The following is a 19,413-nucleotide window of genomic DNA, read 5'->3' as shown; positions in this document are numbered from 1 at the left end:
AACACTCCCAAGAGTCACAGTTGTGTGTATTCAGTATGCCAGTATTTATTTATTTATTTGTTTGTTTGTTTATTTTATTTTATTTCATTTCATTTGTATACCGCCCTTCCAAAATGGCTCAGGGCGGTTTACAATTAAAACAAACCACTAAAACAGTAAAGAGCTAAAACAAATTAAAAACAATATAACAATTAACAATTTAAAAACATTTTAAAACAACAATTAAACAATTACAATGATTAAAACCCCCAAAATCGGGTTTTTAATTTTAAAATAAACCAGATATTAAAAACCCCAAAATTTAGGAAACTCAGAAAGCTTGAGTGAAAAGATGGGTTTTCAGGTGTTTTTTGAAAATTGCCAGAGATGGGGAGGATCGTATCTCAGCAGGGAGCTCATTCCATAATTTCACAAAGCATGTGTAGAATTTTGTCTCAAAAGGTGCCAAAGCTTTGATCTTTTTATTCAAATGTTTCTAGTCCTCATGACTGCAGAGATAAATTTAGACAAAAAAGGGGAAGGAAGATATTTGCGTAGTAAGGTATACAGAACCAACAAAAGTATGTAGACATAGGTATGTGCATCACACACACACACACACTTCCTTCCCACCACTACCCGGCTCTGGTCCCACAGCTCACCTTACATCCTTCACAAGCATGGACGCCATAATGAAAGCCTGAGGCAATGTCACCGCAAACCTTGCAGAGTAGCACCATCCCGCCTGTCTCTGTTGGGGGAAAGACAAATTATGGTTTTGGTTTTTTTTAATTAATTGTATTTGTACACTGCCTGGTTAACTCTCCACCTAGCCCTAAGCTCTTCCCTCCACCCTTAGCGCCTCTCTCGCTACCACCACTCCCAGCAGGCTTAGAACCACAGCCCTTAGAAGCCGAGGTTCGGATCTCCGGCCAACAAAGGATGCACTGGAGAGATTTCTGGGCAGACCCTGGGTCAGTTCAGATGATACTCCAGACAGCCCTTTCAAATGCTTTGGGGAGGATCATCATGGGCACACAGGTCTCTCCTGCCCCTACTGCCTAGTTGTGTTGGGGGCATTTTGTCTGAACTGCCCCTCAACCCATGCTTTAATACACTATTAAGATCGGGCAGTAGGGGCCAATTCAGACTAACCCTCCCCCCACAATTAAAGGAGGGTGTGACCAATGTGGGGGGTGAGGAATGCCTGCCCATGTTCCCCTTGTATGCTTAAAAGGGCCAGTCAAAGTATCATCTGAACTAGCCCTCAGTCTTAGCTCCTCCCATCTGTGAAATGGCAGGCATAACAAGGCCTCACATCTACACAAAGAGTTGCTGTAAAGATACCTTACATAAAACTAAAGGTTGATACCAGCCCTGGGGATTTGTTACCTAACATTATTTCTGTAAGCACCTTAGAGGGCCCATAAGAGTCTTCTTATGGGCTGGTACTCGCGATCAAAATCAGGGGAGGAGGCGTGTCCCGCCAACCTTCGAGCCCCGTGTGTGCTCCAAAAAAAGAGTTGTGTGTCAGCAAACATTGAGGGGAGGAGGAGGGGGAAGGGATTGTCTGCTAGCCCTGATCTGGGCGGGACGGCAGCAGCCAACCCAACTCCTGGACCCAGCACTGGAGCGTCGGTGGAGGAAAACCACGCTCCACGCCACCCTCCCCATCCAGGGCTAGCAGGGGATCACTTCCCCCTCCTCCCCGCTCAACATCTGCTGACACATGGCCCTCTCTCGGGAGTGCAAAGGATTTGAACTTGGCTGGATGCGCCTCCTACCCTGATTTTGATTGTGAGAACGAGCCCAATATGCACCACAACCCTGTGAGGTGGGCCTGCATCATCATCCCCTTTCCACAGAAGAAGGGGGCTGAGGCCAAAGAGAGCAGCTTGCCTACAGCCACTTAAGAGCTTGGCTGAGGTCGGTTTGGACTTCCTGACTCACGACTTGCTCTGAGCTGCGGTGCTAAACCAGTTCTTGGCATCACAGTGGAGCCCAAGGTTCCCCACTAGCCAAGCTCTTAAAGAAGAACATGTGGCGACTTGAACTCCATAGGCTCCAGCCGTCCCTATTTATCCGGGGAAGTCCCTCTCTTCGGAATTCTGTCCCTGGTAAATCACTGGCCCTATTTGTGCCTCTTGGGAATGCCTTGCTCGATTTTCTTCATGTGAATTGCTCAAATTGCAGTTCTCCACAATGCAGCTCCCTTTCCAGAGCCCCTATACATTAAACCTCCAAGTGAGTGGGCAGAGGCCGCACGTCTCTAGTGCCCCTGCATTAAATGGGTGCACACCACTAAGGTACAGCCCCGTCTTCAGCAATGTGTAATAGTGAGTGGGAGGCTTGGTCAGCCATCCTTAGTATGCGGGTGGGTTCTTAGAAGTGTATCCATTGGAGGGAATGGGCCTGGCTCGGTGCCTTTGGTCATCTGCAGTAATGTGCTCTGCATGCACTTCATTGCGCACTTTCTACCCGCGGCATGTGCCCAGTCAGAACTGTATGCCACGCCTCCCAAGTGGCTTGGCCCCACCCCTACACATTCATAGGCCTGTCCCTACTTTTACTGTTGGAATGTTGGCGGGTAAGGGCCTCTCTAGGCTTCTGCCTTTCAGTCTTCCACCACTGGCTGCCTCGGCCTCTGCTTCCCCACCTGCCCCGTCTTCACTGAAGAAAGAGGCGGGCAGACTGCACGTCACTTACTGGTGAAGGTGCCGGTGGCTCCATTCTGCTTGACGGTAGGCACCCTGCTCTGTGTTGGGGGCGACTGTCCTTTGCTGGGATAACGAATCCCCTCTGGGAACTGGAAGGCGACCTTGGGTGAGGAGGGGGAGCTGGCCCTTTGTGGCTTGATGGCCCCAATCTCAGTGAGAGTCAGTTCTTCCAGCGAGGAGGGCAGAGAGTGTTGGGGTGAAGGCACCAGATATCCACTGGGAGGGCTGCCTGGGGTGGGGCTGGAGCCAGCTGTTGAGCCCACATACAGGATCACGCCACCTGGAGGATGGGAAGGAGTGGGGTGAGGGCAGAGATCAGCACAGGAACTACGGACTGCACTAGAGACAGTTCATTCCCCAAATATTGTTCAAAAAAATCATCAGAAACCAGAAGAATCCAGCTGAGCAGGCTGGTAAAACATAAGAATATAAGACTAGCCTTGCAGGATCAGGCGTGAAACCTATCTAGTCCAGCATCCTGTTTCCCACAGTGGTCCACCAGATGCTTCTGGGAAGCCCACAAGCCGGAGATGAAGGCACGCCCCTTCTCCCAGTGTAGTTCCCCTGCAACTGGTATTCAAGGAGGCCTCCCACCTCTGAACCTGGAGGTAGCCCACAGCCATCAGGACTAGTGGCCACTGATAGACTTGCCCTCCAAGAATTTATCGAATCCCCTCTTAAAGCCACCCAAGCTGGTGGCCATCACCACATCCTGTGGCCACTGGCATTTCAAAGGAAAGCAGCACACCAGAATCAAAAGGCTGCAAGGACTGAAAGGCCATCTAGTCTGTCCAAAGGCAGGACTGATGCCACCCACAGATCAACCCAAGCCACAACGTGCCAAAAGCAGAGGGCAGGTGCACTGTGAAAAGGTGGTCCTTCCAGAGGATTCCCACACAGAAATCAAGAGGAGGCCAACCCCAGAATAGCCAGTCTGAGCATTTGGCAACTTGGGGGCCTACCAAGTGGCCATGGCCACATTCCATGACAATGAGTTCCAGAAGCGCACTTGGGGGAGAAGCTTTTTCTCCCTTCTCCAGAGAAGAGAGTATTGAATGCCCTGGCAATTTGGCCATGGCTGCCAAAAAAAGCAGTGGATCGCCACGAAGGATATTGCCAAGAGAAAAGAAAAATATTAGCAAATTAAAGGCGAGTCCCCTGTTGCAGGTTGGAGAAGACTTCTGGGTCTGGAAAGGTTGAGGCTGCCAACCAGTTCAAGCTTTCCTGGAAACATTCCAAGGAAGATGCTTCTGCAGTCTCTCCAGGCAGTCTCTTCCTCCTAAGCTGGGCTCCTCGTACAAGATGAAACCCACCTCACATGGAAAGCAATGGCAGCCCACCCCCACCCCTTTTAGTAGAACTCAATTGCATCGCTAGCAATTATCCCAAATCTCCCTGTGATTTAAAGCCACAGTTCCTCATCCTGTCCCTGGTAGACTCAGCAAACAATTGCTCTCCCTTTTCAGCCCCGTAAATTCTGTGTCAACCGCCTGACCTGCCAAATCCTGCATATGGAGGGCAGAGGAGGAAATTGGGAAACCGGCCTTGAATGGGGTCACACCGCCACCGCAAACGGTCGCTGCCAACCCCCCCCAACCCCCCACCCACCCACGCCAAACTTCCTTCCGTGAGTTGTGGCGCTGATCTGCAGCAGGGCTGGCAGCCAAGTCTGAAGGCGCACAGCCCCTGACCGACTGAACGCACGCAGCCTCTTGTGGCTCCAGATGGGAGCCAGGGAAGCAGCAGGGCATGTGGCCCAAGAGGCCCGTGCTGTTGGAAACGAGGGCAAGCGGATGGCACATCGACACAGGCACAAACCCCAAGCGGCCAGCGGGAAGTTGTGCCAGGAGGCAGAGGCAGCGCCAAGACCCCACAAGAGGCTCCTGCAAATGCCCAGCCAGAGGTCCCTTTGGCTCGCAGGCTCATAGCAGGCCTCCCTAAGGAACGGTACATTGCGGGGGGGGGCGGGGAGAAGAGAGAACTAACTCTATTCACTGCCCCTGGACATGCTTTAAGTAACCACCCCATTGTACTGTCTGCACTCCAGCCTACAATAGTTCTAGATCCAGAGAAAGGTCGGGAGGGGATGCAGTCTGAACACTCCGCTGTAGTCAAAGTGGGGAGAGCAGCCAACAGGGAAGAAGGTCGCTCACTTGGAGGCTTCTCTTGAGCACCTGCACTCACACAAACAGAGCCCAGAGTTCCCTCCTGCCCCACCAATGCAAGCAGTGGCAGCTAGCAAGCAGAAAAGATCCTTCCAACTACTCAGAAGGGCCCTTCTGGATCAGACCCATGGTTTATCTAGTTTCCCACAGGGGCAACCAGATGCCTCCAGGAAGTCCACAGGAAGGCGAGGCAACATTTCCCAGCAACTGGCATTCAGAGGTATACTTCTATTGAACATGGAGGTTCCATATAGCAGGTTTTTTTTTACTAAGAGACGTATTTATTTATATACTGCCTGGTATATGTATCTAGGCCAGGGGTGCACAGCTCACACGTCCCAGTGGGCCAGAAACAACCATGACGGGGGGGGGGGGGGAGAGTCAATTTTCAGTGCATTGATTATTGCAGTAAAATTAATTATAAAGATAAATATTAAAGCAATTACTAATGAGTTGTGGGTCCTTCACTCCCCGCAGGGGCCCACAGTTTTAAGCAAGAATAGTGGGCCAGAAAATACGCCCTGTCCTTGCTCAGTCAGTGGGCACCTGACTGCTCCAGCCCCATACAAATGCCAAGTTTTGGGGCTCCTGCTGCTCAGGTCCTTGAAAGAGGCCTTCTTTGGATCCCATTTTACTCTTCTCTCGTTCTCCTAGCCCTAAGGCTCCATAGCTCAATGGCAGAATACCTGCTTTGCATGCAGAAGACCCCCCCAGGAAATCCCTGACAGGCTAGGAAAGACCCCTGTCTGAAACTTCTGGAGAGCTGCCACTGCCAGTAAGTGTAGACAGTACTGACCCAGATGGACCAATGGTCTGAACTCAGCCAAAGCGGAGTTCTCATATGTTCTAAGCTCCGCCCACCTCTCCTGATACCCCCTTAGCTGCTGCTTGCCACTTTCTTTTGCTGTCCCAACATACATCTTCTCCCCAAAGATCCGGGATGTGCTCAACTGCATGAAGGCTTTGTAAAGTGGACCACACAGAAGCTAGAGAGAACCCGTGTCTTGTCTTTGTATGCCTGAACTCCCACACACACATTTGCATGTGACCTACATCAGGAATGGAGATGTACTTTCCAAGCAAATATATCTGCGCTCTTGTTCTCTCCATCTTTTGGTGACAGAATGAGTTTAATTTGCCGCAAGGACCAATCATAGTCACTCAAGCTCTGTCCTGCAAAAACCCCTGGCTTCATGTGCCAAAAATAAACCTCCTCTTTTTTTTCCGTGGGTATTCTGATGCTTATAAGGGCAACAATGGCTTCTTCAGATTGCAGGTGCTGCCAACCTTAAAATCAGGTTTGGACCTGGGAAAGAATTTGAACCCAGCAAGAACACACTCAAAGCCCTTTGCTCGGTGGACCATAAGCCTTCAGGGTCATCCTGGGAATTATTATTCTGCCTGCTCTAGAACCCCCTTTGATTTATTTCTAGATCACAGGCCTCTCCAAGCCAAAAAAAGTCACTACCCTTCAAGTTCCCTAAATGTATATCAAACAGGAGAAGATTGACTTCCGTTAACACTATTAACTCTTATCCCCTATCCTTTCAATATAGTCGAAAAGAAAATAAGCAGAACAGGGCTACCGTGAGCCCTCTTTGTGCTTTAATCTGCCAGCCCTTGATTTCAATGCTAGTACTGCTGTGAATTAGGCAACTATCCCCCCACCTAGAACACCTTAGCGCAGACCTGCACAATGTCGGCCCTCCAGCGGTCAACAGTCAGGGATGATGGGAGTTGCAGTCCAACAACAGCTGGAGGGCCAAAATTGTGCACCCCAGCCTTACGGCCACTTGGATATTAGGAAGAAGCTGCAGAAAAGGAAAGGCTGGTGTATTGCACCCCCTCTTTTTGCACTTCTGGGCTTCATCTGAAGAAGAGGAGATCCCTGTACAGAGATGCAGTGAGACATGCAGAAAGTCTCCGGTTCAATGCACGAGACTGCTGCCTGAAAGCCAAATGATGCCTTCCATTAAATGTGTCGTTTGGCCCTGTGTGCTTGCTTTTGCAAACTTAGAATAGCAGCTGCAGGGCAGGAGTTAGTCACTGGGTACAGGATTATATTAGGATTGCATATTAGGAATGCAATATTGGTTTTTTGAAATGACAATCCAAACCCCCAAAATGAACAGGACCAAAGGTTGCACACGTGCATTGTCCTTATGCCTACCAGGCATCCTAAGTGCCCTAGAATACATGGGCATCTCACAGGGAGCCCCAGTTCCTCCATCCCCAGTAGGACACAAGACCCACACCTCAAGAGACATTTCCATGAAGCCCACATTTGCTAGCATCTTATGAACAGAAAAATCTACATTGGCTGCAGTGTACATCTGATTTCTCTCCCCCATTAACAGCCTTTACAGGACCCAGAAAAACATGAGTCTTTGATGTGCTCCGAGGGTACGGAAAAGAAAGTACATGGAGGGAGAGTACAGGGGAGGGCTAGACTAGAGCTTCTCCACCCTAACACAGCACTCTCCTCTCCACCTCACGTTTGTGCCGCACCCCACTTCTGCCTTTTTTAAAATCCAGGGAGTGGGTGGGAGGAGCAGCAGCAGCAGCAGCAGCAAGCCAGCAGCAGCTGAGGCCTCTGCAACACTGGAGAAGTGGTGCAGACCAGCTGGAGGTGGGCTGAGGCTGCCAGTGGGCACAGGAAACTCCCCACTAATCTGTCCACCTCTCTCTCGGTCCACTGCACAAAGCGACCCCTTCACTAAGCCTCATGGACTGGCCTGTCCCGTTCATGAAAACTCTTTCAGGATTTGCTTATCTGGCGAGGTCCACCCAAAGATAAGCACCTTAAAGCCTCTACTGATTTTTATTAAGAGGGCTAAAAGATGGATGGTTCCATTTCTGGGATACAAAGTCCAAACATGACTTGTGGTAGTGTTATTTTTCATTTTATATTTCTACTCTGCTTTTCCATCCAGAGAAAAAGCTCTAAATCATATATGTGTGTGTGTGTGTGTGTGTGTGTGTGTGTGTACACACACATATATGTAATTTAGAGCTTTTTCTCTGGCACCCAGAGAATATAGCACCCATATATAGCACTCAGACTAGTTAGTCGTGACTAAGCACCAATGAAATCATTGAGACAAGTTAGCTGTGACTAACTTGTCCCGTTAATTTCAATGGGATTTAGACATGACTGCCCCAATTTAGATGCTGCCCAGTATAAACTAAAATTGTACAAAAATTTATAACTAATTCCTAACCGGTATTTAAACACCCACTTAAATAGCTCGGCTTTCACCCTCTTTCTAAAGGAGGTTACCCGCCGGCGTCGTTCAACCAATTTGGAGGTCCCCTTAACAACTCTGCCCCTTTGCACATGGGAGGGAGGGAGGGAGGGAGGGAGACTGCTGGGGTTGCCCAAGGCCGAAGATGCCCGGAATTACCCCACTGTGTTTGCGGTGAATCTGTGCCAAGAAGCACAAGCTCTGTTATTTTTAGCGCCTGCCCATCGCTGGAGGAGAAAAGATCGGAGTGGGGCGGGGGACGGAGAGAAAGCGCTCCGGTTCCCAGCTCGGCTTCGCCACCCCTGCGGAGCGGAGCCTCCAATCGGGTCAGCGGCTCACGTGTCAGCCTCTGGCGGCGGCTGCTGAACGACTGTCAGGAACAAGCAACGTGCTGGAGCCCAGCCAAGGCGGGGTGGGAGACACCTGACTCGCGGCTCACATGGCCCGCGCGGCACAGCTCCTGCTGCCGACTGCAGGCGGCGGCGTTTGCACGCGAACCGCCGGGGAGGCCGTGGATGCAGGCAACCGAAAGAGGCGGTCCGGGAGTGGGGCGCGGGCGGGGTTACAGGTTAGACTGGAGAAGAGGCTTGGGGGCTCGTGCAGGGGAAGCAACGGGAAAGGAAGCGGTCTCTGAACATGTGCAGACTGCTATTGGTTGGCTTAACCACAACCGCACCGCCCCTGACTCTCACATCTATCTAGGATCGGGTGGCGGGGAAGGCTGGGCTTCCAGAAAGCTTAGATTTAAAAAGGAGAAGCGCAGGGACTGCGGGGCGGGGGAGAAGCACACCCTCTGACCCGCAAACCATGCCATCTGGTCCAAGATGCCTTGGGACGGAGCTGTAGCTTAACGGGAAAGCATACCTATGACATGCAGAGGGTCCCGGCTTCAGTCCCCTTCCCTGGCCTCCCCAGGTAGGGTTGGGAAAGAAACATCCCTCTCTGCAACTCTGGAAAGCCACTGCCAGAGCGGCTCAACGGGGGTTTCTATGTTGTAGTTCTGCAGCAAGCGAGGGACTGCCTCAGGTTAAGTGGCAGGAAACCCAGGTTCACCACTGACTGTGCACTCAAATAGCCCTGCTTCCAGTTCTGGTTCCCTAACGAACACCCTTCTTCACATTAAGAGGCAGGGAAACTCCCGCCCCGGAGTATGCACGGCCCTTTGAAGTGTGTGTGTGTATCCTGTCCAGGATCATGCATTGCTGTCCTCTCACACCCATCCAGGATACAGCAAATGTCTGTGGGAGGAGGGACAGGATCGTGCTTGCTGGCCCCATCTCTGACCTCTGTGCGTCCACTGGCCATGCCTTTGACTTCCACACGTTCAGTGGGCTTGACGCAGGTACAACACCAGTATTCACATCATGTTCAAGGCACATACCATCTGTGCACAGTGCACACACATACAGATCTGTATGCATGTAAGCTACTTGCCCATTATGTTCAATGCACATAGATTGTACATGCACACTTCCTATTTGGCATTTGAGGGTGCAGGTACGAAGGTTTACTATTAAATGAATGCATGTGCAATCATTCACATAAAAACACAGACATGTGTACCTGTATACATATATAGCATAATGTCTGAATAAGGCTTATGCAAGCAGGCCCTGTACGCATGTTCAGGAACCTTCCAGTTGTAGGTACACCTTACTCTGAATGCGTGGGGGAGGGTGGAGCCAGCTGGCGGTGTCTCGCTCTACCTCCCACTGATGTAAAGGTACATCAGACCAGGGGCATAACTATCATAGGGCAAGGGGAGACAGTTGTCTGGGGGCCCACTGCCTTGAGGGGCCCCCCAGAGGCAAGTCACATGACTGAGTCCCCCAGCTGCGTACCCGCCTGGGCTTCCTTCAGTTGTATTCATCCTCCGAAATTGATGTGAGTGTTAAGACCTGGAGCTGCCAGACCAGCATGCCTTTCTCTAGTATCATTAAATCACTTGCATCATCCACAATTTACAAAACCTTTAAAAAAATAATTTAGGATGATGTTCTATTGTGGCACATAGGTTTTTACTCTGCTTTTTGTTACCACTATTCAGCCTCATTTAAGATTTCTTTACTTCATGAGCTGAGCTTCAATGAGGAGGGGGGCCCATTTTAAAATCTTGTCTCTGGGCCTACTCCAACCTTGCTACACCCCTGCATCAGACCTGTAATATTCTGAGTCCTATTAATCTGAGAGATCTGCACATATATATTTATGTATGTGTGTGTGTGTGTGTGTGTATGTATGTGTGTGTGTATATATATATATATATTTTTTTCTTTTCAACAACAATAAAGTGGTTTACATAGCCAAAGGAATGAGAAAATGGTCCCTTGTAGGACCCTCTATCTAAAAAGAAACCCGAGGGAGATACCAGCAATAACCACTGGAGCAAAGGTTCTCAACTCTCGGCCCCCACATGTTGAACTACAACTCCCATCATCCCCAGCTACAATGGCCAGGGCCACTGTAATCCAAGTTTGAGAATCCCTACATTGGAGGGGTGCTATGCTGGGCTGAATAGGGACAGATGCTCTCCCTCTTAAATATAAGAGAGCTGACACTTTAAGAGGTGTCTCTTTGTCCAGTCGGCAGGGGTTGTATGGAATACTGGACCATGGTAAAACTTTGAGCATTGACACTGACCATTTGCAGACATTTTTTAAATTGAAGGCTTCCAATATGCCAGCTGCTAGAGCCCATGGGGTGCAGCTGGCCTTCAGCCCCGCTACAGGGAGGAACTCTCAAATGAAACCAAAAGGTCCTGAGACAATGTAGGAGGGTAATCCTGCCAGTCACTAATGCAGCCTGCAGAAGCACGTGCTGACTGGGCAGGCAGATGTGGCAGACATGGACCAGGAGAGGATGTCATCCAAGGGCTATCCAACACACACACACACACTTAAAATCAATGCAACTGGTCAGCAGCCAAGCAATGGGAACAGAAACAAGATCTCATGAATCCCTTCAGTGAAGAGGCGGAGTATAATTATTTTAAGTTTAAAAAGTAATCATAACGCAAATCTTCCATGCCTTGACAGGTGACCATTCCTCTTCTCGAGTTTTTCCAGCCCCATGAAATACTTGATCAGAACTTTTATTTCTCACAGCAACAAAGTTGGCACAATCAGGAGCACAGCAGTAGCTGTTGGGGGCTGTAATAGGTGATGCACTGGAACTCCAACAGTAGCAGTACCCACCCACCCCCACCGCACAGCCCTCCCCTCAGAGAGGCATTATGAGTGCCTGCATTGTATCATGCTGCCTCATCCATCAGCACCGTCACAGCTCTTCCATGCTGCTGACACTGCAGTTGGTTCCTCTGCAGTTGCCGGTTGGGGGAGGCAATCACAGCCACATTGCTAATCCTTGAACCTCTAGCAAACAGAGAACGGATTTCAGCTGTGCCACATTAGTGTGCCAGAGCAGGAAAGGGAACGGCTGCAGTATGCATTTCCCAGGCGCTACAAAAATCAATCCAAGGCACCCTCCAGAACCATTGTGCTGAAGACAGTTGCTGCAGTTGCTTGTACCTGGTGACCTGAATTCACCTGACAAAGGCGAATTCAGCAGCTCTCAGCAGTTCCCCTGCATGTTGATAAGCCACCGCTGTGCTGTCTTTGAAGCTGTCAACAGCTGGGGGGAGTCCTGGTATATTTCAGAATCTAGGCCAGGAAGCTGCTGTCCTCCCCTTTTTGAAGCAAGGAAACCTGCTTTTCCTCCTCCCTCTGCAGATGAGAGCAATGACCCTATTTGGGGCTTGCTTATCACAATTGCTTTCAAGCTGACCTTCGCATAAATTCTCTCCACCTCCCTCGATCTAAGTAAAGATTGCAGTTAAACAAAAAAGAAAAATGACTCAATTTTTGCTTGCCTGGCCAATCAATGGGAAAAGTGATCCCAGCCAATCTTGGATAGCAAATTCCTGGTTCCAAATTTAAGAGCCAAAATAGGCATTCACTTGAAGTTCTAATGTCAGCCCCCTAATTTCACCAGAACTATCACATACTGAAAATGATTTTGCTTGGCAAGTTGATTTGTTTTTGTGAAGTCGATTTTAATAAGGCAGTCTCGTGGAATAATAGCATTAATTTGGATGAGGGACCAGGGTCTTGGGCTTCGATCTGGGTTCAAATCACAGCTCATCAATGAACACCTTTGAGTAGTTTGGTTCAGTCAGTGTATCTAATCCTCAGTTCTCTCCCATCTCTAGAACAGGGATTGTAATGACTTCTTCTCAGCTGGGCTGGCAAACAAAATAAAAATGGTACAGTGCCAGACATATTTAAAAGAACCAGATTGATCAGATTAAAATGTTGACTGCCAAAACTGGGAGAATTTCCACCTTTGCTGTATCTTGTTAGAAAACACTTTCTAATTCTTGAGCTTTGCAAAAAAAGAAAAACACCTGATTGTAGGGGCGTAGCTATAATTGAGCAGATGGGTTCAAAGAACTGGGGCCCCCAGCTCCACCCCTCACTATTTTCTTCATTATCTCCCTCACTAGGAGGGGCCGCCAAGGAGAGGGGTGAACATGGGCCCCCTCTCCCCTAGCTACACCCTTGCCTGATTGTGATGTAACTATACTACAAAGATCAAATGTGTCCCTTCTAATCGTAGGATCCTTTGGACTCTGGTATATGCTACAAAAAAAGTGTTCCATTCCCCCCCACGTATGTTCTGTACGAAATACACAAAGAAGAGCCTGAAACACAAACAGCCCTATATCCAACCTCTGGCAATTTTTGCTCAAGTTACGTGATTTGACCTCACGTGCTATTTTTTCTCTGCTACTACTAATAAGAAAAAACCTCTTGGTACAGAACAAAATGCAGGTGGTCCTTTCATGAGGCAAAGTGAGGCTGCAGTCACCTCAAGGGGCAAAGTATTGGAGCGCCTGCAGATTGCCCCCCTGCTGCCATCAGAGCACCTCTTTGGGACCAATCTGACCCTTGCAAGCTTGGCAGGAACGTCTCTCATACTTGCAAAGCTTGTAGGAAGTTTAAGGAAAGAAGAGGAGGCTGCTGGCAACCTTCCCTCCTCCCCATCCCCTGCACCACTTTCCAAACTTGCAAGGGGGCTGGCTGCACTGGGGCATGGCAGCATTTGGTGCCTCACCTCAGGTGCTGCAACATCTTTGGCCACCCTGGAACAAAGTGTTGCAAAGCCTGCCTCGTGATTATTCACCCATGATGGGACTGCTGTGATCGTAGACAAGCACTTCATGTTACACTTGCAAGTGGTTTTCGAACCAAACACCCTTGACCCTCCTAAGAAGGCATTAGTCACCCAATAGACACTTAAGGCACTTCTATGGCACTTCAGCTGTCCCATTTACAAACACCTGATTTTTATATGGGTCCTCCGCATAATGTGGACCAGGATCAAGCGGTTTCTCTTTAGTAGAGAAACCTCTTTGTATCAGACTAAGCATGCAACTTGTGCTGGTCCATTCTGAAGGCAAAGCCTCTGGATGGAAATCTGCTGGCCATCTTTCCGCTGGAGCACAAGCAGCCCAGAGAAATCAGTACCAAAATTAAGGACAAACAGCCCTATTTCCTTTCTGCTCTCCTTTAGAACTAGCGCCTCCGGGATCCAGGGGACAGCCTTCAGAAGGAGAAATACTTGCCTATTGGGAAGAAAGTGCTGATGCTTCCCTGCAAAATGGTGATGTGTCAATCAATAAGATTACCCAGACACGGAACACGAGTCTAGCTAGGGTCTTAACTGAAGCCTGCCAGGAGACACTAGCTACTCGTGCAGGCTTTAATCTGCCTGCACGTTCCTTCATCAGTGGAACAGGGGTGGGAGGGGTAAGAGAGGAAAGAGCAGCTCAGTTTTTTGGCTTTAAGTAGGTTAAACAAATCAGAGTGCATCCGTGGGCTTGTTGAAACTGCGGCAGCACTCCCAGAAATAGGCAAAGAGCCTGGGAATAAAGATACCAAATGTGATCTCAAAGAGACTTGTTTGCCTCCCTTGGGGTGGGGAGAGATGGGCACGGGGACAGAACATAAACACGTCCAAACATCCCTCAATTAAAATATTAGGAATAGCCCAATTTTGTTTTGGGTTTTGTTTTTCACTCTAGAGTTCAGATCACAGTTCCCCCCCCCCAACAAAAGTCTGCCCCCACAGATGTCGCATTTGTTCTACAAAGCCCTACAGAGTTGGGGGAGTTCAGTAAAAAGAGTGGGCCATGATGTGTAATCATGAGAACAAGTAGCACAGCTCACAAACACAAATTTGGGTTTGTTTTTAAATCGAGTGGATTGGGGAGGATGTGGGGAGAGAATCTGACCTGGTTTTAGTGTGTGTCAGGTAAGCTTATTGTCTGAAGAGTCCCATAATGCATTGGGTGGACTATTCACCACTGCTTATCGCCGTCTCACTGATGCACTTAGCTTTTGTGGTGAACCATCCAGGCAACCAGTTAACCACACAGACATTCAGACCAGCTTGACTTTTCCTATGTGTGCTATTTCCATTAATTTGGTTTCAAAACAAGTTCAAAAATGGGCCATGCGGATCAGCCCTCGGTGTGGCTCGTACTGGCGGTGTGACTCAGGATGTGGGAGCTTGTGGTTCAGGTGCCATCCTCAGGGCCAAAATACCCATTAAAAACAAACGCACAGAACACAGTGCTGAGGAGCTACATATTATTATTCACAAACAGGTAGAATAAAACCCCAGCAGGTGCTTTCCCCATGCACAGCAGGTTCAGGAGCACATAATCTTTTTTTTTAGATTGTGAGCCCTTTCGGGACAGGGATCCATCTGATTGATTTATTATTTCTCTTTGTAAACTGCCCTGAGCCATTTTTGGAAGGGCGGCATAGAAATCAAATAAATAAATAAATAAATTTCACTCTCAAGTAGTGACAGGGGGACTTCACCCTTCCCCCACCTGCCAATTTTCTGATTACTCCCCACCCCCTCACAACTGTGCATGCAGATGTGTCTGGAACCCCACAAGGGGAGAAGGAGAAGCAGCATGTACATTGCAGCAGAATGTGTTCAACACCCCCCTCAGATAATCCCCTCCCCAAAGCTGCGTTGCCTAGAAGAAGTAGGAACTATAGCCCTGTTTGCCCCAGCCTATTGATCACGGAAATGCCAGCAATCACGCATAAGGTGCTCATCTCTTCAGATGAACACCTTAAGCATAAAGAACCCAGGCGGGAGGAGGACTGATGTGACATGTACAGCGGGCTTTTTAATTTTATTTTTTAGAACAACCGAACAGAGCTTATTAAACCAATTTTCCTGAAATCTGTAGCTTGATGCGTGGCACTGGTTTATGTTACCTTTTTAATCTCACCCTTCCTCCAAGGATCTGAAAGGAATATACATAGCAGTCCCCCTATCTCCACCATCCTTCCAACAACCACGAGAGACAGAGAGGGTGACTGGCCCAAGGCCATCTATTGAGCTTCATAGTTAATTGAACATTTGAACCTGGGTCTCCCAAATCCTAGGCCAACATTCTTACCACTAAACCACACTGGCTCTTGAAGGTGTGGACTTGACAAGACACATTAGGAACATAAGAACAGCCCTGCTGGATCAGGCCCAAGGCCCATCTAGTCCAGCATCCTGTTTCGCACAGTGGCCCACCAGATATTCTGGTCTCATTTCGCCTATTATATTATGAGAACATTCTGGTCTCATTTCGCCTCAGTTCTGCATCTGTGCTACACTCAACAGATCACTCTGCTTCTGAATCGGGGTATGCATAGTGCAGCTCTTTACACATCTCACTGCTTTTTTTAAAGTGTCAGAAGATGTCTTTTGTTCGAGAGGGAGGGTTCAATCCAACAGGAAGCAGGAATAAAAAGGGAGAGCCTGCTTACCTACTGCTCCTTTCCCCCTTCCACCAAAGCTCTTTTCTGATACCTGAATGCTGATGGACATCAAGAAAGGAAAAGCATCTTTTGCAGAGGTAATACAATCAAAGAAGCTCTAACAAGTGGCAGGCCCACACCCTGCCCAAGTCTGCTTTTGCTCCAAGCCCAGCATATCCTGCCTGCTGCTGCGATGCATTTTAAGTTTGCTCTCAGCCTCTCTGGCACCTGTGAAAATGCTGTTGACGCCTGCAGACAGTGAAGTAGGTCAAAGTCACCACAACAGGAGAAAGGGCAGAATGAGGTGGCGCAGTTCTGAGCTGAGCTGAGACAGCTCTCACTGCAGAATTATATACCCATTACTGAAACTGCAGCCTGTGGCACACTTAAGTCACACTGAAGAAAGACCCAGTGGAACTCACTGCTGAGAAGAAAACATACCCCCATCTGGTCTGCAAGGCAGGCTTGGGAACCATCACTCACCTATGATAGGTGCCAAGTCCCGGTGACAAGACAGAGACATGTTTGCAAACTGGAAGAGGATTGTTTGTCTATCGGTCATTATCCTCCTCCAAGGTGTGGGTCTGTTTAGTTTAGTTTTTCAGGTTGTCAATATGTCACAAGTGACAAGGATGACAAAAAAAGAAGTCTGGTGCATCTTGAAGACTCACAAATGTGTTGGAGCCAGTGTTAACAACATCTTTCTAGCCTGACTATCTCCAATTGCTGCTGTTGTGAATAGTTATATATTTAAGCTTCACAAACTATACTCCCTGCCTTTCATGGCCATTTGACCCTCCTGTTTACAGTCTTCTTTATTTTTCTCTACTCCTTTTCCCTGTATTTTCTCTATACCCACCAACTGAGGATAACAGTTCATGCATAAGCCACAAAGCTTATTCTGTAATAAATGTATTTGTCTTAAGGTGCCACAAAGAAGGATGGGATATACAGTAAATCTAATAAAATAACCCCCAGCCCCATCACCACCCATCCAGAAACTAAACGAGGCTCTATGTTTGAGTCGCAGCTATTCTAGAAATACTGTCACATCCACTGTGAGATTAAATATTCTATCACAGACACACCCAAGTTTTAAAGGAGAAACACCCTGTGATGGTCAAGATACGAGTCTGCTGTTTCAGAAGCCACTGCAGGGCAGGCCAGTGCAGAAAAATGCATAGAGAGACCAGAGAAGGAAGGCCCCAGGCTGAGGTGCTTTGTGTCAGAATGGATGTTACAGATGACCCTGTTGTCACCCATGAATTGTTGGAGGGTATGGATGGATATCTACACCCCAGACTTTGCATGGCTTCACAGTCATGCCTTCTCACCAGAGAACTATCTCTGTGAGGGGACTAAGACTCTTTGACAAAAAATATTCTTTACCTTCAGCAAGCTATAATTCCCATTATTCTTAAGGGGCAGCCATGATGGGTAAACTGGCATCTAACCAATGTAACTCTGAAGTGCAGATGTGCACAAAGAGTATGTGACGTGGAATCAACCGAATAACCTGCTCCCATCCGCCTGTGCAGAAAAACAAGCACATATACTGCAAATATGTCGGTCTCACCTGACCCCACTTCTGTTCCCAGATCACCTGATTAAGCACCAGAAATATAACTGGGGAGCCAATTCATAATCTGCACGGCAGACAGGTTAACGGCTTGCTTGATGTATGCCTCCCAGGCAGTGTTGCCTCTAACAGGGACTCCCAGATGTTGTTGACCTCAACTCCCATAATGCCCAAGCAAAAGCCATTGCAGCTGAGGATGCTGGGAGTTGTAGTGAGAAACATCTGGGAGTCCCTGCTAGAGGGAACACTGCTCCCAGGGCACATTAACATAACTGGATACACGTGTCTGGACACACAGGAACAAGTGCCGGCCAGGGCGAAGCATGTGGCCCCAGCTCCCTGTGCATTGACAATCTAGGCCTCTCCTTCAAATGTTACAGGTGTTCACTGGAAGACACAGAACAGACAAATGGCACACCTGTGTGACTTGCAAATCAGCCCAGAATTTGTTAAAACGATTGGTCAAGTTGCCTGGAGTTAAATCTCACCAAAGAAAAAGAAAATTAATATACTAATATACAAGCAGCCCAGTTGGACGATTCAATCAGTGCTCTGCCTCTAGAACACAGAGGACCAGGCTGAGAGGGTCCTCCTCCAGCACCATCTCATAAGAGGTGCTATGATGCTGGCAGCTGGACCCAGTTCCTGCCTAAGTGGTTGCTCAAATGCTCCTGCAGTGCTGCCCCCCCCCAGCTCACAAATGACATATCTATGGTTCCCAAGGACCAGCTAGGACAGGATAAGGTGTGTTGCTACAGCGTTCACTCCTGCCTCTTGGCTCCTAGAAGCCCAGGAGATTGGTGGACTGGCCATTGTCTATGGAAAGGGAAGAGTCAGAAATTCTTCCTGGGGATAGAGGCGCTCTTACCCCTGGACGTCCGGAGGCCAAGCTCCAGGGCCTCCACACCTCCTGGGAGCCCCCAAATCCTCTTTAGTCTCTCTCTGATGGTGTGGTTGCCCTGCCGTGCTGCTGGCCCACACTGCGCCGGAAAGCCAACCATGACTGTGCTGGGCGCTGAGTGTGACCTCTGCTTTAGAGACAGAGAGGGGGCGGGATGGGGAAAGAAATATGTGGGGTGGGAATATGTTAAGTTGCGTGTTGAAATGTTTCTGCTAATGCATATCTGCATAAATATACCTGTTTTATATTCTTACATTCTTGTGAGTTCAGTTGCTGTTTGTGCCCTAAAAAACCCATGTGTTTAAAATACTGCATGTGTCATGGGGTGTGTGTGTGTGTGTGTGTGTGTGTGTGTGTGTGTGTGTGTGTGTAGGGGGATGATGCTTAACTTGCAGCGGGGAGGGGGCTCCAAAGGCCTTTAGGTCCAGGCTCCAAAATCACCAAAATCCTCTTCCCCCTGCCCCACCCCAATATTTTTCACAATATCAAGCCATTAACATATCCAGGATTGCTTTCAATCATTTGGGTGATTGATGCCGATTTCTGGAGATTCCAGGTCAATATTAGAGAACTGGCAACTCTACTTAGGAGCTGCGAGAAGAGCAAAGTTTTTGGTACATCGTACAGCACCGATGTGAAAAGCAGCACCTGCCAGCATCTCTACATGACTACCCAAGTGCCCCATTCATGGTTATCGCTGATCAACCACTCCAGCGCCAGTTCCAGAGGTTGGTCACCGAGCGGGGGGGGGGGAAGATGCTTGTTTTCAAGGGAAAGCTGGGAAAGGAGGCCAATCAGTTTCTCTGTTTGCCTGTATCCTGTAATCCACACAGAAGCCAAATGGTATCTACAGACAAAATAAATAAATAAAAATGGCAACTTCAGGAAGTGTCTCCTGGACATGTACTGGGGGTTTGTAATGTTTTGTTAGCTCAGCAGGTTGCAACTCCTGAACGCAGTGAGACAACCACACCTCAGGCCAGCCAGGGTCA

The 19,413-nt window shown here is 48.6% G+C and overlaps 1 protein-coding gene across 1 annotated transcript in view; it reads right to left on the bottom strand.

Moving 5' to 3' along the window:
- LOC128346747 (nuclear receptor subfamily 1 group D member 1-like) overlaps nucleotides 1-19,413 on the bottom strand; it is a 36,061-nt gene that overhangs the window by 11,643 nt on the left and 5,005 nt on the right. The window contains exons 2-3 of the mRNA XM_053300363.1: nucleotides 2,686-2,976; nucleotides 642-730 (exon numbers count right to left, since the gene is read on the bottom strand). Of these exons, the coding sequence (XP_053156338.1) occupies nucleotides 642-730; nucleotides 2,686-2,976 (380 nt within the window). The remainder of the gene's footprint in view (nucleotides 1-641; nucleotides 731-2,685; nucleotides 2,977-19,413) is intronic.

This window comes from Hemicordylus capensis, chromosome 2 (genome assembly GCF_027244095.1).
Source record: "Hemicordylus capensis ecotype Gifberg chromosome 2, rHemCap1.1.pri, whole genome shotgun sequence".
NCBI classification, from domain to species: domain Eukaryota; kingdom Metazoa; phylum Chordata; class Lepidosauria; order Squamata; family Cordylidae; genus Hemicordylus; species Hemicordylus capensis.
The sequence above is the reverse complement of the archived record's forward strand: the minus strand, read 5'-3'. Positions and strand labels throughout refer to the sequence as shown.